General features: G+C 65.4%; 1 protein-coding gene across 4 annotated transcripts; it reads right to left on the bottom strand.

Moving 5' to 3' along the window:
- Positions 1-928: 928 nt before the first annotated feature.
- On the bottom strand, positions 929-14,874 carry CANT1 (calcium activated nucleotidase 1). 4 transcript variants are annotated; one of them, XM_070060205.1, is made up of 4 exons: positions 14,750-14,874; positions 4,242-4,885; positions 2,888-3,091; positions 929-2,266 (listed from the first exon to the last, which is right to left on the bottom strand). In XM_070060205.1, exons 2-4 carry the CDS (start codon positions 4,861-4,863, stop codon positions 1,896-1,898), a joined length of 1,197 nt encoding a protein of 398 aa, XP_069916306.1. In that variant the 5' UTR covers positions 4,864-4,885; positions 14,750-14,874; the 3' UTR covers positions 929-1,895. The 4 variants fall into 4 exon arrangements, with proteins under 4 accessions (XP_069916306.1, XP_069916308.1, XP_069916307.1 ...); XM_070060207.1 differs by lacking the exon at positions 14,750-14,874 and adding an exon at positions 14,010-14,112; XM_070060206.1 differs by lacking the exon at positions 14,750-14,874 and adding an exon at positions 10,615-10,771.
- Positions 14,875-23,173: the final 8,299 nt, after the last annotated feature.

Raw genomic sequence — 23,173 nt, 5'->3', positions numbered from 1 at the left:
TCTTAAAAAGATTTATTTATTTGAAAGGCAAAGAGGGAGAGACAGAGAGGGAGAGAGACAGAGGTCTTCCATCTATTGGTTCACTCCCCCAAACGACCACAATGGCCAGAGCTGAGCTGATCTAAAGCAGGAGCCAGGAGCATTCTCCGGTATCCTATGCGGGTGCAGGGGCCCAGGATTGGGCCATCTTCCACTGCTTTCCCAGGCCACAGCAGAGAGCTGGATCAGAAGTGGAGCAGCCGGGACTCGAACTGGCACTCACATGGGATGCCGGCCTCATGGGTGGCGGCTTCACCAGCTGAGCCAAAATGCTGGCCCCCTATCTCTGGCTTCTGTTCCTGCGTCCCATGGGCCCAGATGAGGGCCCCGAACAGAACCACCTGGAGCTGCACGCACTCCCAGGGGGCGGGGGCAGGCAGGGGCCCTGTCAGCACGTGGCAGCTCTGGGAGCCGCTGGGTGGGACCCGTGGCTGTTCCCCTGCTTGGTTCATCTGAGCCCCCGGGGGCCCGCAGGCCTGGACGGCCACAGCTGGAGGCAGAACCCCTCACCGCCACTTCTGTCTCCAAGGCCAAGGCTCTCTGCCAAGCGCCAGGCAGGCTTGGGTCAGACTCCGCCCAAGCCGCCCTCGAGGCCTGGGCACACGCGCGGCGAGGCGCCGACCCCCACCTGGATGGGCCACGGGCGGGAAGCTGAGACCGCTCTGGTCCACGCGGGAGGAAGTGGACCGGCAGAGCAGTGACTTCTACACGGAGCTGCAGGGTGCCCAGAGCCAGCCTCCTCCCGCCTCAGGCCTGTGCGACCAAGGCCTTCCTGACAGGTGTCCCGTGGGGGAGCAGCCCGTCCCCAGCCCCTCCCACTCCACCAGGCTGGGTGCTCCCCAGGGCAGACCCCGCTGAAGAGTCAAGGGAGACCAGGAGGCAGGAAGAACACAGTTCCCCTCTGTGGCTTTATTGTTTACAAAACACAACAGGCCCGCCCTGGGGCCTCCAGAGCCAGGCTGCGTGGTGGTCACAGGGCCCGCAGGGGACGCTGGGTCCTGGGGCCGCGGCGCCTCCGCTCCCGCGCTGGCGGCTGCCCTGGGGTCTCGGTGGAAGAGGCGTGCAGGGAGCGGCCCAGCAGCAGCCAGGCCACGGCGTGGCACGGAGACGGCCTTCCCAGCTCAGGCAGCGCCTGACCTCTGCCCCAGACCCCGCGGGGGGACCGCAAGCCGCAGTCTGGGCCAAGAGTGTCCAGAGGAGGGGCCCGGGCCGCACGGCAGCCAGGGTCGAGCCCACGGAGTCGGGAATGAAAGCCTCAGGCGTCCGTCGGAGTGGAGCGAGGCGCACGTGCCAGCGCTGAGAAGGGCGCCCTTTCACCTTCGTGTCCGACGGCCCGGGCTTGGAACGGCCACAGGGAAACGTGAGCGCTCACTTGGCTCCCGTGGCTGGGCTGTGCCCCCTCGGAGGGGCCGGCAGCCACGGGGCTCTCCTGGCTTGGGCCCTGTGAGGCTTGGGAGGGGCCCCGGGCCGGCTCCCACAGCCGTGTGGGCATGCCCTCCACGCAGAGCCAGGCCCTCCCACACCTGGCCCACCTCCCACTCTTTGCTCTTCCTGGTCGGGCACCACACGCACACTGCGCGGGGCTCCGGGCGGGAAAAGAGAGGTCAGCCAGAGCCCCAGAATCCCGATGCCTGCCGTGACCCACGTCCACCAGCAGGGGCAGCGCAGAGCCGCCCTCAGGCCCCGTCCCCAGCTCGGGGCTGCTTCTCTGGGTTTGGTGACGTTCACGCAGGCCCAACCTCGGAGCCCTGGGAGGGGAACAAACCCAACGCAGCCGACGAGCCCTCCGGCGTTTACCAGATCCGAGTCGGATGCCGCCCGCGCCGGCCCAGCCCTGCCTGCCCCGGGCCTCTCCCTTAGATGAATTCGATCCCTTCGTACTTGACGGTCCCGATCTTGGTCTCCGGCAGGAGGAAGCGGCCGTCCAGCGTGAAAGCCATGACGTAGCTGGCGACTCTGCCGCTGTCCTCCTCGGACTTGAGGGCCACGATGATCTGGTCGTCGGTGTTGGGGATGAACTTGAAGGACGAGAAGCCGTGCGTGGGGACCACGCGGCCCACGTGGCTGACGGAGATGTCGCTGAAGTCGGGGGCGGCGCTCAGGAGGAGGTTGGTGCCCCTGCGCTCGTCGTCCTGCTCGCTGTAGCGCTCGTGGCTGGCCCGGCGGGGCAGGAAGACCCAGCGCTGCAGCGTGTCGCTCCAGCACGCCGACTCGTGGATGAGGTAGCCTGGGCGGGCACGGGCGGCGGACGCGGGGCTGAGCTCCCCCGGCCCGGGCCACCGCAGCCACGGCAGCGCGCTGCACACCGCGCACCCTGGGCGCCCCGTGGGGTGGCAGCCCCACCCATCACCTCCCTCCCCCTGCACAGCCAGCTTCCCGGGGACTCTCCCCCCGCTTAGCCCACCACCCAGCAGAGCTGTGACGGCCCCAGAGCCTTCCGTGTCCCCCCGCCCGGCCCATGGCCGCAGCCAGGCCTCTGCGCTCATCTCCGAGTGGCACGGACAAGGGGGCGCTCCAGGGGCGTGGGGTACACGGGGCAGGGGCCACCCTGAAGCCAGCAGGAAGCGCCACTTCCGCCCCACTGCAGGACGGACCAGGACCGTCTGGGGCTGATCCAGGGGCCCACCAGGCCTCCTCCAAATACAGCACGTGGACGCTCCTCCCACAGCACCAGGGACCCTGTGGTCACACGACAGGGCTGCAGCCCCGGCCCGGAGCTGTCAGTCAAGGGGAGGAATGGGACCACAGGGCGATCAGCTCCCTGGGCTCCAGAGCGCCCGGCCCGAGAGGGGGGACTCAGCGTACAGGGGCACCCACAGGTCCGGGCACCTACTCACCAGCCTCTTACCTGGCGGTCGGATGCCGGCGGCGGCCCGCAGGGCGCTGTAGCTGGACGCCCAGTTCTCGTGGTCCACGCTGCCCTTGTGGCCCACCACCTTCACCCACTCGGGGTTCCCGTTCACCACCTCCCCGGTGCTGGTGGTCCACTCCTTGCCCAGCCCGCCCACGTACAGGCGCTCGTCCTTCACGGCCAGCCACTCAGCCTTGAAGCCTGGGGCAACGGGGAGGGGGGGGCTGAGACACGTGACTGCCCCAGCCCCAACCCCCCAGGGAAGAGTGCCTGATCCTTGGGCTCTGTTGGGGACCCCCTCTCCCACAATCTCTTAGATCCGTCCCAGGGCCCGCTTCACCCCCAGCCCACTCTTGGAGCCCCTGGGATCCCCCTACCCACCGCGCCCCAGGCTGTGACCGACGCCGGCCCCTCGGAGGACGCCCGTGTGCTGCCTGGCGGCCAGGGCTGACCCAGGGACTTGGTGTGGGGGCTCGGGCCCTTCAGCTCCCCTTCTAGTCAGAAGCTGCGGCACAGCGCAGGCCGCGGGGGCCCCGTTCCCTCCGCACAGCCTGTCTGTCCCTGCGCCCCAGCTGCGTCTCGGCCCCCCAAGAGCTCGAGATGGCCGCGGCCTGCAGGCAGCCGGGGAGAGACCCGGCCGTGCCGGGGCTTCGTGACTGTCCCGAGTCACTTTCAAGTGGAGACACTCTGCTGACCCCCTCTGGAGGGCCCGGCCACAGGCCACCCCCACGCTGGCCTAAACGCCCGGGACAGGAGCGGGAATGGTGTCATCCCCAGCAGGGCCCAGGAGAGGCGCTCCCGCCACCTGCGCCAGCCTGGGGCCCACACGGCAGGCGTGGTCGCCTGGGAGCGGGCTGGGAGGGCCGTGAGCCCGTGGCCCAGCTGTCTAACGCCATTGCTCCCCGGCCCGCAGAGCCTCCCGGGAGGTACAGAGCACGGAGAGCTCAGACCAACGTGGGGCTCTGCCAGCCGCTCCTGGCCATGTGCCCGGTGCAGGCGCCCTGGCCCCGCCTGGCCTGCACAAGCGAGCCCCTTCCTGGTCACCACTCGGGGCTGATCGGGTGACGCCACCTCCATGGGGTCACGGCGCGCACACCCTCCTGCGGCTGGGTTTTCAGAGCAGAGGGCTGGCATCTCCTAGAATCTTCTAGAAACCCCTCCCCATCCTCTGGCAGGCGTGGCTCTGGGAGGCCATGGGCCGGAGCTAGAGGGGACACTCCTCCGACGGCCCCAGCTCCAGGAGGGAGAAGGCTTTGCCCTGCCCCATGTCACTGCTCCAGTGGGAGGCAAACCAGCAGCAGGCCAGCCCCGCCCTCGCCTGGGGACCAGCGACGGCCCAGGCCCCAGGTACCTTTCTCCACAGTGCCGTCCCCGTCCGGCAGAATGACCCAGGGCACGGCCTTGGTGCCTTCGATCTGGTAGATGACGCCCGTGCGGTCGTCCACGGAGTAGAGCTTCCCGTTGAAGACGATCAGATCCGAGAGCTCCATGCCCCTCCCCTTCTCCGCCAGGTGGGACACCAGCACCCCGTGCTCTCTGTCCCACTCCACGGCCACCTTGTCCCCGCTGTCTGACAAGGTCAGATAGCCCTTCCTCAGGTAGCTGACCCACGTGTTCTCCTCCGGGGCCCTTGAGTCTGTGTCCAGGTCGGCAATGACCGCGATGCGGTACCGAGTCCCTCCCGGCGTCCTCTGGGGAGCCGACAAGGGGTAGGTGTCATTGTAGCGAGATGTGGGTGCCCGGTCGAGCCTCCAGTTGTGGGCGGGCGCCCTACCCGGCGCGGGGCGGTGGGAGTAGAGCAGCCAGAGGACGGCAGCGCCCACCACGGATGGCAGGATCACCCTCCAGCGGGGGCGGAAGCGGGGGTCGGCAGCCTTGGTCATGGACGCCAGCACGGGAAGACCCCCCACACTTATCCGGAGGGCGTGCATAGACTCATTCCATTCCAGGGGGTCAGCAGGCTGGCTGGGCATCGGCGTGCACGGGGGCCGGGACCTGCACACCGGGAGAGAGCAGGGGTCAGCGGGCTGGGCAGGGCGCGAGTCCCGACGGCTCCGAGTGCACAGCGGCGTGGGCCAGGGCCAGGAGGAACGGCGTCTCCGTGCGTGGGCCAGGGCCAGGAGGAACGGCGTCTCCGCGCGTGGGCCAGGGCCAGGAGGAACGGCGTCTCCGCGACTTTGCGGTCATTATCACGTCACGGCTTGGTCAAACCCTGACCTGGCGGCTTCTCTTCCGCCTACTTAGTAAACCGCTCCATCTGCCGGCCCGGGCAGCAGGACAGAAGCTGGGTGAGCCGAAGAAGTTCATGTGGAGCGGCGCTGTCTCTCGGGAGTGACGGTGGAGGGGCACAGGGCGGGGGGACGCGGTGGGGGGTAAGCAGGGGCACAGATCTGCACTTGCCTCAAACGCGAGGAAGCCCTTGCTGATTCGCCAGCTCGACGCCCCCGAACCCAACTGCACCTGTGCCTCCCTGGGGTCATCTCCCACACCCGTGAGTACCTAGTGTTATCTCCCCGCACCTGGGAGTACCTAGTGTCGTATCCCACACCTCTGAGTACCCTGTGTCGTATCCCACACCTGTGAGTACCTAGTGTCATATTCCTGAACCTGTGAATACCTAGCGTCGTATTCCTGTACCTGTGAGTACCTAGTGTCGTATTCCGCACCTGTGAGTACCCAGTGTCGTATCCCCCACCTGTGAGTACCTAGCGTCGTATTCCTGCACCTGTGAGTACCTAGCATCGTATCCCGCACCTGTGAGTACCTAGCGTCGTATCCCACACCTGTGAGTACCCAGTGTCGTATCCCGCACCTCTGAGTACCTAGTGTCGTATCCCCCACCTGTGAGTACCTAGTGTCGTATTCCTGCACCTGTGAGTACCCTGTGTCGTATTCCTGCACCTGTGAGTACCTAGTGTCATATCCCTGCACCTGTGAGTACCCAGTGTCGTATCCCACACCCGTGAGTACCCAGTGTCGTATCCCGCACCTATGAGTACCCAGTGTCGTATCCCGCACCTGTGAGTACCCTGTGTCATATCCCGCACCTGTGAGTACCCTGTGTTGTATCCCTGCACCTGTGAGTACCTAGCGTCGTATTCCTGCACCTGGGAGTACCTAGTGTCATCTCCCCGCACCTGGGAGTACCTAGTGTCGTATCCCACACCTGTGAGTACCCTGTGTTGTATCCCGCACCTGTGAGTACCTAGTGTCATATTCCTGAACCTGTGAATACCTAGCGTCATATTCCTGCACCTGTGAGTACCTAGTGTTGTATTCTGCACCTGTGAGTACCCAGTGTCGTATCCCTGCACCTGTGAGTACCTAGTGTCGTATCCCTGCACCTGTGAGTACCCAGTGTCGTATCCCTGCACCTGTGAGTACCTAGTGTCGTATCCCCCACCTGTGAGTACCTAGTGTCGTATTCCTGCACCTGTGAGTACCCAGTGTCGTATCCCTGCACCTGTGAGTACCTAGTGTCGTATTCCTGCACCTGTGAGTACCCTGTGTCGTATTCCTGCACCTGTGAGTACCCTGTGTCGTATTCCTGCACCTGTGAGTACCCAGTGTCGTATCCTGCACCTGTGAGTACCCTGTGTCGTATTCCTGCACCTGTGAGTACCCTGTGTCGTATCCCACACCTGTGAGTAGTGTTGTATCCCGCACCTGTGAGTACCTAGTGTCGTATCCCCCACCTGTGAGTACCTAGTGTCGTATTCCTGCACCTGTGAGTACCTCTCGGCCTCTCCAGGACGCCTGCCCAGGAGGGGGCCGGCAGGGGTCGATTTTTCCTCCTCCTCCTCGAGAAAAATGGCAGAGATAGTCCCCGTGACTTCACACGGACGCTGCTCTCACCGTCGGGCCCCCAGAGGGCTTGGGGACCTCCCCACGCTGGCCACAGAGGTGCCCCTCTTCACACTGACCCCTGGCGCCGAGGAAGAGAAATGCGACAGTGGATGCAGGTGGCAGCTGCACCTCCCTGTTCCCCTTTTTGGATAGGGACTTAGGGTCAAGTTCAAGGAGTAAAGACTCCGTGCTCCCGAGGGGCTGCTGCTAGTGCCTCCCGGGGCAGCTTTTGCGGTGCTTCCTGCCTGGAGGCCCAGAGACGGGCCCGGGCTCTGCTCCGCCAGTCCCCCCCAGCCCCGGGCCCAGGACTCCCAGCGTCGGCTTCAGCTCGACAGCGCCGAGCTCTGGTTGCTCCATCTCACCTCCGACAGAGCGCCACAGGCATTCCTAACACGCGGCGCCAACACGGCCCCACCCCCTTCCCTGCACACCACTCAGCCCCCGTCCCGTGGGTAGTGCTGGTGACGGCAGGCTGCTGTGTAAGCAGCTGTGTGACCCGAACTCCAGGCCCCAGGCGACACACTTCCTCGTGACTGCTGCACTGCGGCAACGGCACATCGCACCACCACAACCACCACCGTCCCACCATCATCAGCACAACCACCACCGTCACCACCACCACAACCACCGTCCCACCACTGTCATCATCACGACCACCACTGTCACCACCACCACCGTCACCACCACCACAACCACCGTCCCACCACTGTCATCATCACGACCACCACTGTCACCACCATCAACACAACCACCATCGCCACAGCATCACCATGACCACCACCACCACCACCATTGCCACCACCATGACCACCACCACCTGGGCACAGCCTCGGCCCTCCCGTTCCTTGCCCAGCCCCCACCCCGAGGCCCAGCCCATCTGCAGCTGTGTCTCCCACCCACTGGCTCCGTTCACCTGCCTCCACAGCATCACTCACCTGACCCCACACTCAGCCCCCTCAGTCGCTCTGTGGCCACGTGGCCCTGACGATACACTGCCATGCGATGACCAGGCACCTGCCACAGAATCACTGCCCAGGGCACGTTCTGGGCACAGTGGCTACACTGCAGCACCCGGTACGGACTGCTGGGTCAGAGTCGCCTACTGTCCATCCCAGATTCCTGTGAGGCAGCGGGTGAGGCCCCTGCCACCCACAAGGAGACCTGGGTTGGCTTCTGGGCTCCTGAATTCAGCCCAGCCCACCGCCAACTGTTGCAGGCCTTAGGGGAGCAAACCAGTGGGTGGAACCTCCATCTCTCTATCGAATAAATTCTTTAAAAACTCACATGCGGGCCGGCGCTGCGGCTCACTAGGCTAATCCTCCGCCTAGCGGCGCCGGCACACTGGGTTCTAGTCCCAGTCGGGGCGCCGGAGTCTGTCCCGGTTGCCCCTCTTCCAGGCCAGCCCTCTGCTGTGGCCAGGGAGTGCAGTGGAGGATGGCCCAGGTGCTTGGGCCCTGCACCCCATGGGAGACCAGGAAAAGCACCTGGCTCCCGGCTCCTGCCATCGGATCAGCGCGGTGCACCGGCCGCAGCGCGCCGGCCGCAGCGGCCATTGGAGGGTGAACCAACGGCAAAAGGAAGACCTTTCTCTCTGTCTCTCTCTCTCACTGTCCACTCTGCCTGTCAAAAAAAAAAACAACAAAAAAACACTCACACGCGTCCGACTCTGGTTCTCCTGCACCAGCCGTGAAGTCGCCGTGACCTGCTGCTCAGCCACCCCCGCCCCCACCACTCCTGTCAAACCTCCAGCCCAGCTGCCCCCCACAGCCGCGTGTGGCCGCCGTCAGGCTCCTCGGCAGAGCGCTCTGCCCCTCCTCCTGGCTCAGTCTGCTCCCTTCCCGCCAGCACTGTCCTCGCTGCCGCCCCGCAACCTCGGCCACCCCAGGCTGAGCCTCCACTAGGAAGACCCGTCACCATCCCAGCCTGTGCCCCCCCCCCGCCCGCCCTGCATTCCGGGCCAGAGCACCCGCTTCTCCCCCAGACGGGGGACAGGCAGGCAGGTTCCTCCCGAGGAGTCTGGGGTCCTGGGAAGCAGCGGGACCTCCCTGGTTCCACACATTCGGGCAGACTCCAGGTCCCCATCTCCGTGCCCATCCCAGCTCCAAACTCGGCTCCCTTCCCCCTCTCCCTGGTGACTTCCAAGGCCTCCTGAAGACCCAGACCAGTGGGGTGCGGACCCTGGCGCTGCCGTTTCCCAGTTATGTGACGGCGTTAGGGACTTGGCCTCAGTTTACTTCCTGGAGCTTTGCTGACGGCTAAGTCAGATGCTGAGGGGTGAGAACTTTGCACACACTCCCTAGGCACCTGCCTGCAGGGTCTGCACCCGGCGACCCCTGGGAGTGCTGGGCCTGCACGCAGGGGGAGCGGCTGCAAGACGCCCAGCTCCCAGCACTGAAGACGTCCATCCTCTGTCCCCCCACAGAAAACGCGCAGGCCCCCGGCCACGACCACCTCGCGCCGCCCTCCACGTACGGGCAGAGATTCTTCCAGAAAGTAAGTGTGAGACCGCAGACCCCAGTGCCTCCTGGCCAGGGGACACGCTCCTGAGGCCGTGGAGAAAGGCCCACCAGTGTCCGGCCGGACCTCCCGCCGGCTCCCTTCCCGCAGCACTGAGTCACGCACGGTTCACACGCCACACGTCCAAACCCACGCGTGGGAGCTCTCTCACCCTCAGCCGTCCAGAATTCCCTGGATGAGCCGGCTCGGTCAAGCTCCCACCATCCCTCCGCCCGCTGCCCCTGTCTGTGGGGAAGCCCCTCCCTCCTGGCAGAGGCTGGCTCTGTCCCCCCAAGAAACAGCCTCTGCAGTCTTGACGAAGCATCGGGGTGGGGGGACCCAGGTGGGCCCTCAGTGCAAGGGAGGCAGAGGGGGATGAGGGAACGGAGAGCAGCGGCCACACGACCGCGGAGCAGGCTTCTGGCCAGGAAGCTCCTCCCCGACCCCTGGGAGGTGCCGCCTGGGCCACCCTGCTCTGGCCCAGTGACCTGAGACTGGACTCAGCGTCTCCTCCACGAGCAGGAGAGGACAGCCTTGTGTGGCTGAGCCAGCAACCTGCAGACCTCAGCCCTCCTGACGTGGCGTCCGCAGGGCCACCTTTGGACCCGGGACGCCCTCGGCCAGCGCGGCCACGCCCCACTGCCTGTGCCAAGCCTGTCTTCCCCACCCTGCGGGGGTGGGGGGCTCCCTCAGCCCCGTGGGTCCCGAGAGCTGACCGGGGGACAGAGCCTGCGACTCAGCGCCCTCACTGACGGCAGAATTCTGCCCGCCTTCCAGAAAACTCCTGTAACTTCTCCTGGTCTCCAACCCTCGCTGCTGTCCCGATAAATCCCTTGTGCAGAAAGCTATTTCCACGAGTTCCGATGGCCGCCTGCTGGCCTGGCCCCTGGACCGGACAGGAGCTGGTGGGGGCTGTGAGGACAGACGGGAGCCAGCAGAGGTGGGGGGCAGAGGGACAAGGCCGCCCCAGGAGGAGGGCGTGCTGAGGCCTCTCCCCTCCCCCGGCCCCCGGCGCGGAGACACCCCAAGGCCGGCTTTGTCGGACAAGAAGTCCATGAGCCTGCTCTGACAGGACCGGAACGAGCCAAGGCTCTGTGGCCAGCCAAGCCCGCGGTGCCGGTGCCGGCGTCTGCCAACTAGCTCGCTCCTTCCTCTGGGCCAGCCCACACCGTGCAGGGCCAAGACCCTGGGAAGGGGAACCCCGGCCAGTAACGAGGACCTGGGGGGCTCTGAGGCCTTAGCGCCCCCTCCCCTGCTCCCGTGTGCCCGTTTCTGGTTTCTCTACAGAACAGGCACAGACTCCGGAGGGCCGGGGGGGCCAGGTGGGAGCAGCTGCGCCACCACACCAGGTGCCCGTCGCGCACAGCCCAGGAGCCACCTACCGCTGTGGGCCATCCCAGGCCTGGGCTCCCAGCACGGCCGAGGGCGAGGGAGCAGCCCCTGCTCACGGCCAGGGCGCCTCTTCCTGCGGTGTGGCAGGTGCAGAACAAACAGGTTCCGCAGCGGCTGCCCGAGCAGACTCCTCCCTTCCAGGATCCCGGGAGCCCGAGAGCAGACTCCTCCCTTCCAGGATCCCGGGAGCCTGAGCAGGAAGCGCGAGCGGCTGAGTGAGGAGGGCCCGTTCCCCGCCCCCAGCCCTCCTCTGCCCTCCCCTGCACCAGGGCTGGCTTCTCCCCTGCCCTCCCGAGAGTGCTCCGCTCACTGCCCACTCCCTCCACGGACGCAGCTGACCTCTCAGGCTCCTCGGCTCGGCCAGGACAGAACCAAGGGCAGCAAAGCCCCGGCGCCAGCAGCGTCCGGGAGCAGGGGTCGGCGCCGCCCGGAGGGAGCACCTGTGAGAGCCTGCACAGGGCAGCAGTCACAGGACCAGGTGCCCCCCTCCCAGACACCCCTCAGAGGGCTCCGGGCCCCCTAACGCGCACCTGCCCAGGAAAGCCCCTCACACACGGATCAGGACCACTGACTTCCTCCGCGCGCCCGGGAGGAGCCTGGCTGCTGCAGCACCAGGCCGCAGACTCTTCTGCAGGGCGCAAGCGAGCCTGGGCCTCGCGGGGCTCAGGCTGCTGGGGAGACCCACCCTTGCCTTCAGCTTTAGAGGCTCCCCCGCCTCAAAGCGGGCAGCGGTGCCCCCTGGGGAGACCCTGTGATGCGCCAGGCCCCCGGAGCCAGAGCCCAGAGGTGGGCTGGGAAGTCACCTCAACCCCTCTGCTGGGGTACGGCGGGGACACCGTGGGGGTGGGGCGCACTGCCGGCATCACGGCCACGCTCGGGGGCACGTCAGGACCCTCCCAGCTCAAAGTGACGTCCTGGCCTCCGCCACGCTGCGCCGTCCCAGCGAGCCCGAAAATCCTGCCACCTGCACGAAGCCGTCTCGGCGCGCGCCCCCCTCGTGCCGGGCTCCCTGGACAGGAGGACGGCGGCGCCCGGTGAGACCCTTGGTTCCAGCCCTCTGCACGCGCTCCACGTGACGCCGGGGCCCAGCGCAGAGAGACAAGGGGATTCAGAAGAGACAGAGAGAGAGAACCGGGCCGACTTCTCCGCTCAGGGCTGTTTCCTAACGAACGGCCTGCTTCCTGACCAGGAACGCAGCACGGACGCTCCTGACGACCACGACCACGACCACAACCCACGTGAGAGCTGACCGCCCGTGCGGGCCTCTCCTAAGCGCCTCCCCGCTCTCCCCCGGCCCAGAGTGCACTGCAGGACACACAACCCCGCGTCCCTGGTGCGCCGCAGGCAGAGGGCGAGGCGGCCAGACCGCACCTGCTTCAGGGCTGCCTCGGACCTCGGCTTTCACGCAACCCTGTGACCCCAGGTCAATCGCACTCCGTCCAGCTGGGACTCGGGGCCTGGGGGCACCTGTGAGGACCCCACATTCAGGGGTGGGGTGGGGGCGGCTAACACACCAGGAAGGAGGGCCAGTGCCCCCACCTCGGCCTCCACTTCCCGTCCAGCTCCCTGCGTGGCCTGGGAAAGCAGTGGAAGGCGGCCCGAGCGCTTGGGCCCCCGCGCCCCGGTGGGAGCCCCAGGTGGAGCACCGGGCTCCTGCTGACCCTGGCTGCGGCCCAGGCAGACCTGGCTGGCCAGGCGTGCAGTCAGGGACCCAGGCCCCACGGCTCACACCAAAACCCCCGGCATGGGGGCGGGGACGTTAACGGACACGGCCGAGCGCTCGGGCCGGGAAGGCGTGAGCGGTCAGGCTGAGCCCTCCTGGGGGGCTGCAGGCACCGAGCGACCCTTCACTGCCGTGGCCACGTCAGCTCGGTGGCGCCACCTGCGTCCTCGGCCTGGGCCGGGCGCACGCTGGGCCCGCGGGCTCTTCAATGTGCCTTTCAGCAGCGGCCGGGCGGGAACACAGGGCTCTTTGAGGCCGGCAGGGAGGGCCCGGCCTGCTCTGCTCCAGGCCTGGGTGGGGCCGCAAGGTGGGCCTTTCCCAGCAGAGCTCCTGGGGGTGGGGTGGGGGTGGGGGAGCGCCTGCGGCACGCAGGGCTCTGGCTTCAGCCAGCCAGGCTGTGGACAGCAGCAGACTGTGCCCCCGAACCCGGGCTCCGCGCACAGCCCAGGACCGGGACGAGCTGCGGGGCCGCCGTCCCGAGATGCCGGCTCTGCAGGGGCCGCTGGGGGCACCGAGTGACCACGGGTGCCCGGGCCAGCCTGGGCACGGGGGCGAGGGGGGACCCCTTGGACAGGCAGGGGGCGCGGGCCCGCGAGGGGGAGCCGGGCAGGGGCCATGGGCCCGCGAGGGGGAGCCGGACCTGACGCGCGGTCGGGAAGCGCGGTCAGCCCGGGGGGGCGGGCAGGGTCCCTTGCAGGTGACAAGTGCCCGCTGCCCACCCTCAGCAGAGGCCTGCATGGCCGGACCGCAAGTCAGAGCCGGGTGGGAGGGGACGGGCCCCAGGCTGGGTCCCCCACGGGTCAGTGGCGGAAGTATTCCACGCTAGTCAGAGAGGGGAGGCGTCCAACACTGGTCACAGGGGAGGGGATCCACGCAGTCAGAGGGCAGAGGGGCCCTGCGAGTGAGGAGGGAGAGGCGTGTCCACGCTAGTCAGAGGGGAGAGGCATCCCATGCCAGTCAGAGGGCAGAGGGGCCCTGCCAGTGAGGGGGAGAGGTATGTCCACGCTAGTCAGAGGGCAAAGGCGTCCAACACTAGCCACGGGGGAGGGGATCCATGCCAGTCAGAGGGTAGAGGGGCCCTGCGAGTGAGGAGGGAGAGGCGTGTCCTCGCTAGTCAGAGGGGAGAGGCATCCCATGCCAGTCAGAGGATGGAGGGGCCCTGCCAGTGAGGGGGAGAGGTGTGTCCATGCTAGTCAGAGGGCAGAGGGGCCCTGCAAGTTAGAGGGGAGAGGTGTGTCCATGCCAGTCAGAGAGGGGAGGCATCCAACACTAGCCACAGGGGAGGGGATCCATGCCAGTCAGAGGGCAAGAGGGGCCTTGCAAGCGAGAGGGGAGAGGTGTGTCCATGCTAGTCAGAGGGCAGAGGCATCCCACGCCAGTCAGAGGATGGAGGGGCCCTGCCAGTGAGGGCGGAGAGGTGTGTCCATGCCAGTCAGAGGGCAAGAGGGGCCTTGCAAGCGAGAGGGGAGAGGTGTGTCCATGCTAGTCAGAGGGCAGAGGCATCCAACACTAGTCATGGGGGAGGGGCCCTGCAAGTGAGAGGGGAGAGGTGTGTCCACACTAGTCAGAGGTGTCCCATGCCAGTCAGAGGACGGAGGAGTCCTGCGAGTCACAGGGGAGGGATGTGTCCATGCTAGTCGGAGAGGGGAGAGGTGTGTCTACCTTAGTCAGAGGGAAGAGGCGTCCGGCAGGTCGGAGGAGGGTAAGTATCCCATGCCAGTCAGAGGGCAGAGGCGTCCCATGCCAGTCAGAGGACGGAGGGGCCCTGTGAGTCAGAGGGCAGAGGTATGTCCATGCTAGCCAGAGGCGAGGTGTCCAACACTAGTCACAGAGGGAGAGGCATGTCTATGCTAGTCAGAGGGCAGAGGGGCCCTGCGAGTCACAGAGGTGAGGTGTGTCTAAGCTAGTCAGAGGGGAGAGGTGTCCAACACTAGCCACAGATGAAGAGGGGACCCATGCCAGTCAGAGGATGGAGGGGCCCTCCAAGTGAGAGGAGAGGTGTGTCTATGCTAGTCAGAAGGGAGAGGTGTCCTGTGCTAGTCAGAGAGCAGAGGCGTTCGGCAGGTTGGAGGAGGGTAAGTATCCCGTGCTAGTCAGAGAGCAGAGGGGCCCTGCGAGTCGACGGCAGAGGTGTCCCATACTAGCCAGAGAGGAGACGTGTCCAACACTAGTCAAGGGGGAGAGGGGCTCCATGCCAGTCAGAGGACGGAGGGGCCCTGCGAGTCAGAGGGGAGAGGCGTGCTCACGCTAGTCAGAGGGACGAGGTGTCAAGCCGGTCAGGAGGGGCCTGTTTCCCACAGGGTCGGGCAGGCCCCGCTCGGGTCCGACGGGGAGGGAGCCGGAGGACCAAGGGGGCGGGCCGCGCAGGGACGGAGGGCCAGGCCGTGCGCGCCATCACTCACCCGGGGCGGGCCAGGCTCCGGAGCCCGGGCGGCGCGCTGGCGGCGGGCAGGGCCGGACCGAGCGGGCGGCAGACTTCCGCCCGGCGCGCCCGCCCGCCGGCCTCCGGCGGACGCTCCCGGCAGGCCCCGCTCCGCGCCTGCGCGCTGTGGCGGCGGCAAGGGCTGCTGGGAGTTGTAGTTTCGAGCATCCGCGCTGGGTTCCGGCGGAGGCTGCGGAGGCGAGCGCGGGGCGAGGAGGCCCGCGCCCGGGCCCCGCGGGTCCGTGCACCTGCAGGCCCGCGCCGCCGCGTTGGTGGTGGGGATGGCGCCGGGGGCTTAGGGTTCCCGGGGTCGGAGGTCGTCTTCCCAGGAGCGGCAGTTACAGGACCCGCGTGCCCGGCCTCCCTGACCCTGGTGGCCTCCGGGAGGTGGACCCTCCTCCTCAGGGAGCCCCTCTCCCTGGCTCTCCGATCGGCCGCAAGCGGAAAGCTGACCGGATTCCAGAGCCAGGGCCGCGATGCGGAGGGTGGGGGTGTGTTCCTGCTCGCAGCCCGCCCCCACCTAGCGGGGGTACCCTCCCCAGCCCCCCACCCCGAGCTCTCCCAGGCGTCCGGGGGACCCCGCCCCGCAGTGATGGTGGCCGAGGAGCGTCCACCCCACGAGGCAGGACGCGCACCTGTGCTGCGCACCTGCGCCCCAACCTCTGGGTGCTGAGCCGGCTCCCCCGTGAAGTCACAGAGGCGCGGGGTGGGGCTGGGGATTCAAGGGTGAAGCGGTGCCCAGTGAGGGTGACCCCCCCAGCGCAGGGACCGGGCTGCTCCTCGGAGCTGCTTGATGATGGACAAATCATTAACGTCAAAGAAGGCCGGTGTTAGCCGGTGCCGCGGCTCACTAGGCTAATCCTCCGCCTGCGGCGCCGGCACACTGGGTTCTAGTCCCGGTCGGAGCGCCGGATTCTGTCCCGGTTGCCCCTCTTCCAGGCCAGCTCTCTGCTGTGGCCCGGGAGGGCAGTGGAGGATGGCCCAAGTGCTTGGGCCCTGCACCCCATGGGAGACCAGGAGAAGCACCTGGCTCCTGCCTTCGGATCAGCGCGGTGCCGCAGCCATTGGAGGGTGAACCAACGGCAAAGGAAGACCTTTCTCTCTCTCTCTCTCTCTCTCTCTCCCTGCCGGTGCGCCGACGGCAGTGCCTGTGCGTTCTAGGTCTTGGAGAAGGGGAAAAACCTCCCTTGAAGTCGTTGTGTTTCCTGTTGTGCTGAACAGATCCCAACCATGCTCCTTACATTATTGTTGTTTTATTTTAAATTATTTAAATTCTGCGGCTGGTGTTGTGTAGTGGGTAAAGCCGCAGCCTGTGACACCGGCATCCCGTGTGGGCTCCTGTTCGAGTCCCGGCTGCTCCACTTCCAGTCCAGCTCCCTGCTGTGGCCTGGGAAAGCAGCAGAAGATGGCCCAAGTGCTTGGGCCCCTGCACCCACGTGGGAGACTCCAGGCTCCTGGCTTCAGCCTGGCCCAACCCTGGTTGTTGTAGCCAGTGCATGGAAGACCCCTGTGTGTGTGTCTCCGTCTCTCTGTAACTCTGCCTTTCGGGTAAATAATACAATCTTAGAAAACAAAAGCCTTCGTGTGTTGTAGGGTAGATTCCCCTCTGGACCCTACCCATTCCCAAGCTTGGGAAGTCAAGTGGAATTAATACGACTGTACAGACGGCGTGGGCGAGCAGGGAGGTGTGTGACACTGGCTCTGTGTGTGACGCTGGCTCTGTGTGTGACACTGTGTGTGACACTGGCTCTGTGTGACACTGGCTCTGTGTGACACTGGCTCTGTGTGTGACACTGTGTGTGACACTGGCTCTGTGTGACACTGGCTCTGTGTGACACTGGCTCTGTGTGTGACACTGTGTGTGACGCTGGCTCTGTGTGTGACACTGGTCCTGTGTGTGACGCTGGCCCTGTGTGACACTGGCTCTGTGTGACACTGGCTCTGTGTGACACTGGCTCTGTGTGTGACACTGTGTGTGACGCTGGCTCTGTGTGTGACGCTGGCCCTGTGTGACACTGGCTCTGTGTGTGACGCTGGCTCTGTGTGACACTGGCTCTGTGTGACACTGGCTCTGTGTGTGACGCTGGCTCTGTGTGACACTGGCTCTGTGTGACACTGGCTCTGTGTGTGACGCTGGCTCTGTGTGACACTGGCTCTGTGTGACACTGGCTCTGTGTGTGACGCTGGCTCTGTGTGACACTGGCTCTGTGTGACACTGGCTCTGTGTGTGACGCTGGCCCTGTGTGTGACGCTGGCTCTGTGCAGCCCGCGCTCTGCCCTCCGTGGGTTGAGCTCTCCTGCCTGGTTGTCAGTGAAGCTCTGCTTCCGCCTCTCAGCGCAGCGTGGAGATGACCGCGTCCCGGGGCGAGCGCGTCCTCGACCTCCTGACGATGCACCTGTGCCCCGCGATTTCTTCTTGCCACGTCCCTCACGATGTCCTCTCAGGATATGTGTGACCTTTTCTTTTCTTTTCTTTTAGATTTATTTATTTCGTTGTCAGGCAGAGTTACACACACAGAAAGGGAGAGAGAGAGATCTTCCATCCGCTGGTTCACTCCCCAGATGGCCGCAATGGCCGGAGCTGCGCCGATCTGAAGCCAGGAGCTGGGAGCTTCTTCCAGGTCTCCCACGTGGGTGCCATATGGGGTGCGGCGCCTCAGGCGGAGGCTTAACCTACTGCACCACAGTGCCAGCCCCGATCTCTTTTTCTTTTGAAAGATCTATTTATTTACTTGAAAGAGAAGAGAAAGGGAGAGAGCTCTTCCGTCTGCTGGTTCAGGCTCCAAACGGCCTCAGTGGGTAGGGCTGGGCCAGACTGCAGTCCGCACCCAGAACTCCACGGGTCTCCCACGTGGGTGCAGGGGCCCAAGCACTTGGACCGTCCATCGCGGGCCTCCCAGGCCACGAGCAGGGAGCTGGATTGGAAGCAGAGCAGCCAGACTGGAACTGGTGCTCCAACAAGGGCTTCTGGCACTGCCGGCCGTGGCTTCACCGGCCACGCCACAACACCAGTCCTGCGTGCCATCAGTTCTGTGAGAGCCATTTTTCCTTAGCCGCTGGGAGTCCTCCTGCAGACCAGTGCCTGGAGGAAAGCCGAGTGGGCCAAGGTGTGTTTGCACACGGGCGTGACCACACACTGCCCGCTCACTCTCCCTGACTTCACCAGGGACCCAGTGCTCAGCCACAGTCAGCTCCTCCTCTTCCTTGTTGTCCTGTGTCCTTGGATTCTGTGTGGCCTTGGCAGGGGCAGGGAGTGCAGGTGACGCTGTCTTTGCTGGTCCCAAGGGTTTGGTAACAAGACACAGGTTACCAGGAGACACACACAGTACACGCACACAGAGCCTCAGCCAGGGAGACCCAAAGACCCAGGGAGCAATGACTTCCTTCTTTTTTAATTAATTAATTAATTGAGAGGCAGAGCTACAAAGAGAAGGAGAGACAGAGAGGTCTTCCATCCGCTGGTTCACTCCCCAGATGGCTGCAATGGCCAGAGCTGCACTGATCCGAAGTCTGGAGCTTCTTCCAGGGGCCCAAGCACTTGGGCCATCTTCCACTGCTTTCCCAGGCCACAGCAGGGAGCTGGCTCAGGAGTGGAGCATCCAGGACTTGAACCAGCACCCATGTGGGATGCCGGCACTGCAGGCGATGGCCCCACAACGTCTGTTTACACTCAGCGGCAGTGAAGAGCTGACCACCGCATAGATGTGCGCTGGGACCGATGTGCGCTATGCCAGACTCGGCCTCGCAGGGCGGCGTCCCTTCTCCAGGTGCGGGCCGGCACCCTCAGGAAAGCCGCTCCCCTGGTGACGAGGTCAGGGACGCTGTAGGTGTCAGGATTTGCCTGGGGCAGACGGAGGGAGAAAGCCAGAGGCGGCCCTTGCTCCCGAGCCCGCCTCCCAGCCATCCAGTGCGCCGCACGCCGCGGACGCCATCCTCTGGGGTGCCCCGTTCCAAGCCTTGCACCTGCTTCCGGAACACCTGCCCGTCTGTCCCCTGGCCCTGCGTCGGGAGGACAGACTCCTCCTCGAATCACTTGTTCTCTGCAGACTCAACTCTCGCTCTCGCCCTCATTTCAAAGCTAAGTGCTGGGGCCGTGCCGTCCACCAGGGGGCGCCCCCACTTTACTCATGCAGTAAAACATCGCCTGGTGCCTGGGTTGGTGCTGCCCCCTGGTCACCAGGGCTTTTGTTACAGAAGAGGTGAACATGGAGAGACGAGGCAGGGGAAATGCTGGAACGGCTCTGTGGAAGTCGGAAAGGGCCCTCAGCCCGGATGCCACGCCTGGGTCGCGGGGACCACAAGGAGCAGAGGAACCTGGTGCTTCCGGGCGGCAACCAGCTCTGATGTCTACCTGCCTGCGCCTGCAGGCCGCGGGCAGCACCATCTAGGAGCGGCGGCCGGGCCAGTGGCCAGCGAGGCCGGGTCTGGCTGCCAAGTTTCCATTTTTCCATCTCGGTAGCTTCTCCAAATCTCGGCAGAGGCTCTCCCCGCCCCCACCCCTCGGCACTGGGACGCCACCCTCTGAGCCTGCCTCTCCCGACCCTTCGCCGTGGAATCCACACAGGACGATGCCAGCCGCGGCCCTTGGGGGGTGGCCGGGCTGGGCAGGCCCGCCCGAAATAGCTGGGAACAGCAGCGAGTCGGGGCCACTAATGACACGCTGTGCTTACCCGGAGCCCAGCCCGTGCTGGTCTCTACCGGAGGTCACGTTGCTTTCCCAGTGACGAGAACAGACTCAGGACGTGCGGGAGAGGGAGTTGCCAAATCAGGGCGGGCAAGGAATGCGCTGTCTCCAGCAGGATTCGGGGAAGCTGCCTCCCCGGCGTCCCCCGGCCGCGCGCCCCGGGAACAGTCCTTGCCTGGGAATAGGGACTCATCGGGGAATGTTCTGGAAGGCTTTAGGGACTTTGGCCTGGTCACACTCAGAAATTCCAGAATGGGCTTGGCTTACAGCTAATGTGAGAACCCAAGAGAGAAACCTGGTGGGGCAGGGGGGTCAGTCTGGTTTGCCCCCTGACCCAGCGGCCTCCCCCAGGCCCTGCTGTTTTGCTCGGGGCTCGGCTTGTTGGTGTTGGCCCTGAGTCTCAGGCCAGCACCGGCGGGGGCCTCCCGGGGGACCTTGGGGGTGCTCACGGGCTGAGGCAGATGGAAGTCAAGTCGCCTGCAGGGTGGGGGCCGGCCTGCCAAGCTGCTGTCCTCCCCCCACCCCCACCCCGCGCAGCGTTGAAGGAGAAGCTGAAGACAAAAACTCGGGGCTGCGGGCTGCAGGCGGCTCCCACAGTGCTCTCCTGGACTGAGGACCTGTGCCCGTTGCTTGGGCGTCTTTTTGCCATCTGGGTGCGCTGGCCCTGCTGGCGCCCCTGGGATGGACTTGGCCTCAGGTCCTGTCTGTGGAGTCCCCGGGCCTCCGTGCCACTCGGGTGCCTTGGGGACCCCTCGCTCCGGAGCTCCGTGGACGATCCCGTCTCCACCCCTGCCTGCTGTCTCTGATCTCCCAGGGTGGGGAGGCTGGGGGCTCCACCCTCCAGCGGGGAAGGAAGACTGCTCTGGCAGCCTGAGGTAAGACGGAACATTCCAGCACTTTGTAACTGCCCCGCCAGCCTTCTCGGTACCCGGGTGAGAACTGCAGTTCACAGTCACTTATCCGAAACCTTGCAGATACCAAAGGTTCTGGGCTGGGGCTGCGGTGTGGTGGGTAAAGTGGCCGCCTGCGACACCAGCGCCCCCTGTTGGAGGGCCAGCTCGAGTCCCCTGGCTGCTCCACTTCCTATCCAGCTCCCTGCTGCTGCGCACCCTGGGAAGGCAGCAGGAGACGGCTTGGATCCCTGCACCCGCGTGGGAGACCTGGACGGAGTTCCTGGCTCCTGGCTTCAGCCTGGCCCAGGCCCAACCGCAGGGGCCTCTGAGGGGGAGGGAATGGATGGAAAATCTTTTTTTTTTTTTTTTTTTGACAGGCAGAGTGGACAGTGAGAGAGAGAGAAAAAGGTCTTCCTTTGCCGTTGGTTCACCCTCCAATGGCCGCCGCGGCCGGCGCACCGCGTTGATCCAATGGCAGGAGCCAGGTGCTTCTCCTGGTCTCCCATGGGGTGCAGGGCCCAAGGACTTGGGCCATCCTCCACTGCACTCCCGGGCCACAGCAGAGAGCTGGCCTGGAAGAGGGGCAACCGGGACAGACTCTGGCACCCCAACCGGGACTAGAACCCGGTGTGCCGGCGCCGCAAGGCGGAGGATTAGCCTAGTGAGCCGCGGCGCCGGCCCGGATGGAAAATCTTTTTCCTGTCTCTCCCTCTCTTTCTGTCATTCTGCATTTCAAATAAAATAAGCCTTTTTTTTTTTTTTAAATGCTCTGCAAGTTTAATTTCTCCCTAAATTTGGCACACACACTTGACAGAAGGTGCGACTTGGGGGCGGTGACACGGCGTCTGCGGAAGAGGAGCCGCCCGAGACCCGGCGGGAGACGCTGCGTGGCTTGCACCTTCCTCCGCACACACCCGGCTCCGTGCAGTCCCCGTGGAGACCCCGGGCCCGACTCTGCTTTCTGGACAAGGACCCTTGGGCCTGAGGAGGTCGGGCTGCCACCAGGCGGGTCAGGGTGAGATGCGGAGCCCTGAGGGCCGCTCCTGTTGCTGGCTCAGCCCTGGGCTGCACTGGGCTTCCAAGTTCACGGCCAGCATCGGCTCTAGTCTAACACCACCACAGCCCTGCAGGGGAAGAACCAGCCTTCCTCCCTACCCGTCTTCCTCCCCCGTGAGCCGCGCACCCAGCTCCGTCGGGGGCCCCCGGATGGGACAGCGAGGGACTTCCCGTGGCATCTAGGGCGCTCCAGTTCTTGAAGTCTGGATGGCCGCTCCCCCCACCCCCGCATCAGACTTCCCCGCCTGCGGCTCACTGGGCTGTTCCCGGCATCCTGGTCACCACGCTGCCCCGGCCTTCGCCCTGGTTACCGGGGGCGCTTCCTTGAGTTAGTTACAGGAATGAAGACGAGCTTATCTGCGGGACTTCCGGTGTCGATAGGAAGCCAGGACGTGAGCCCGGCCAGGCTCCCTCCGTGCCTGCTGGCGGGCCCCTCCCGCCGAGACGCCCTCTGGGCTCTCCCTTCTCGCGGAGGGGCCGGCCTGCAGGGGGTCTCTGCCTCTCTGCTGCTTCCACCCCGTCCCCCTCCACTCGGTCCGCAGCCCAGGCTTGTGGGAAGACGGCGGGCAGCGGGCACGCGGGTGCCAAGCGCTGCCCCTTGTTGTGCTGAGCTTCGCACAGCTGGCATCCTTGCTTCCATATCCCCTGTCCTGTCCAGAGAGGGGGGGAGGGGGGAGGGAGGGAGAGGGAGAGGGAGAGAGGGAGGGAGAGAGGGAGGGAGGGAAGGAAAGAGAGGGAGGGAAGGAGGGAAAGAGAGGGAGGGAGAGAGGGAAAAAGAGGGAAGGAGAGAGGGAGAGAAAGCGAGAGGGAGGGAGGGAGGGAGGGAGGGAGGGAGGGAGGGAAAGAGAGGGAGGGAGGGGGAGGGAGGGAGGGAAAGAGAGGGAGGGAAGGAGGGAAAGAGAGGGAGGGAGAGAGGGAAAAAGAGGGAGGGAGGGAAAGGGAGGGAGGGAAAGGGAGGGAGGGAGGGAAAGAGGGAAGGAGGGAGGGAGAGAGAGAGCGAGAGGGAGGGAGGGAGGGAGATCAAGAGGGAGGGAGGGGGAGGGAGGGAGGGAGGCCCTCGGAGGAGTGGTGACAAGGCAGGCAGAACAGGTGTGACGTCCAGCCAGGAATAGGTGGTGGGGGGGGGTGGGAGCAGGGGTCAGAGACAGAGGTAAGATTAATTTATTTGAAAGTCAGAGTTACGGGGTGGGGGGGGTCTTTCATCTGCTGGTTCACTCCCTGGATGGCTGGGCCAGGCTGAAAGCAGAAGCCAGGAGCTCCGTCTGGGTCTCCCATGTGGCTGCCAGGGTCTCAAGGACTTGGCCATCTTCCACTGCTTTCCCAGGCCATAGCAGAGAGCTGGATCAGAAGTGGGGCAGCCGGGACTCGAACCAGCACCCATAAGGGATGCCGGCGCTGCCGGTGGCAGCTTTATCCGCTGTGCCGCAGCGCCGGCCCCCGGATCAGGCTTCTGTTTCCTGGTGCAGACCCGTCCTCGTGCAGTGCCGTAGATTCCACAGTAAGCCTGGCTGACTCGGGGTTTGGGGAAGGAGCCCGGGTGGGGGTGGGGACTCTGGCAAAGCCGGGGGAGGTGACGGGGAAGGGAGAGGGCTTTGGGGACCTGTTCAGAATGCTGGGTCTCCATCCGGAGGGACTGAGGGCGGCTGGAGCCCTGCAGGGCCCCCAGCCCCGCCTGCCCCTGCACCCACACTGTTCCGCAGGCCAGGGTTTCTTCCCAACCTCTGGGTCCAGACTCCGAACAAAGCAGCGGATGGCACACCATGTGCACCGC

The sequence above is a fragment of the Oryctolagus cuniculus genome, chromosome 17 (genome assembly GCF_964237555.1).
Source record: "Oryctolagus cuniculus chromosome 17, mOryCun1.1, whole genome shotgun sequence".
NCBI classification, from domain to species: domain Eukaryota; kingdom Metazoa; phylum Chordata; class Mammalia; order Lagomorpha; family Leporidae; genus Oryctolagus; species Oryctolagus cuniculus.
The sequence above is the reverse complement of the archived record's forward strand: the minus strand, read 5'-3'. Positions and strand labels throughout refer to the sequence as shown.

What these genes read in the sequence shown, in the direction of transcription:
- CANT1 (XM_070060205.1), bottom strand. Translation starts at nt 4,863, where the DNA reads ATGCCCAGCCAGCCTGCTGACCCCCTGGAATGGAATGAGTCTATGCAC. An exon ending in GGACGGCACTGTGGAGAAAG is followed by an intron (nt 3,092 to 4,241) that starts GTACCTGGGGCC and finishes CCGTTGCCCCAG; the next exon opens with GCTTCAAGGCTGAGTGGCTG. An exon ending in CGCCGGCATCCGACCGCCAG is followed by an intron (nt 2,267 to 2,887) that starts GTAAGAGGCTGG and finishes GTGCCCGCCCAG; the next exon opens with GCTACCTCATCCACGAGTCG.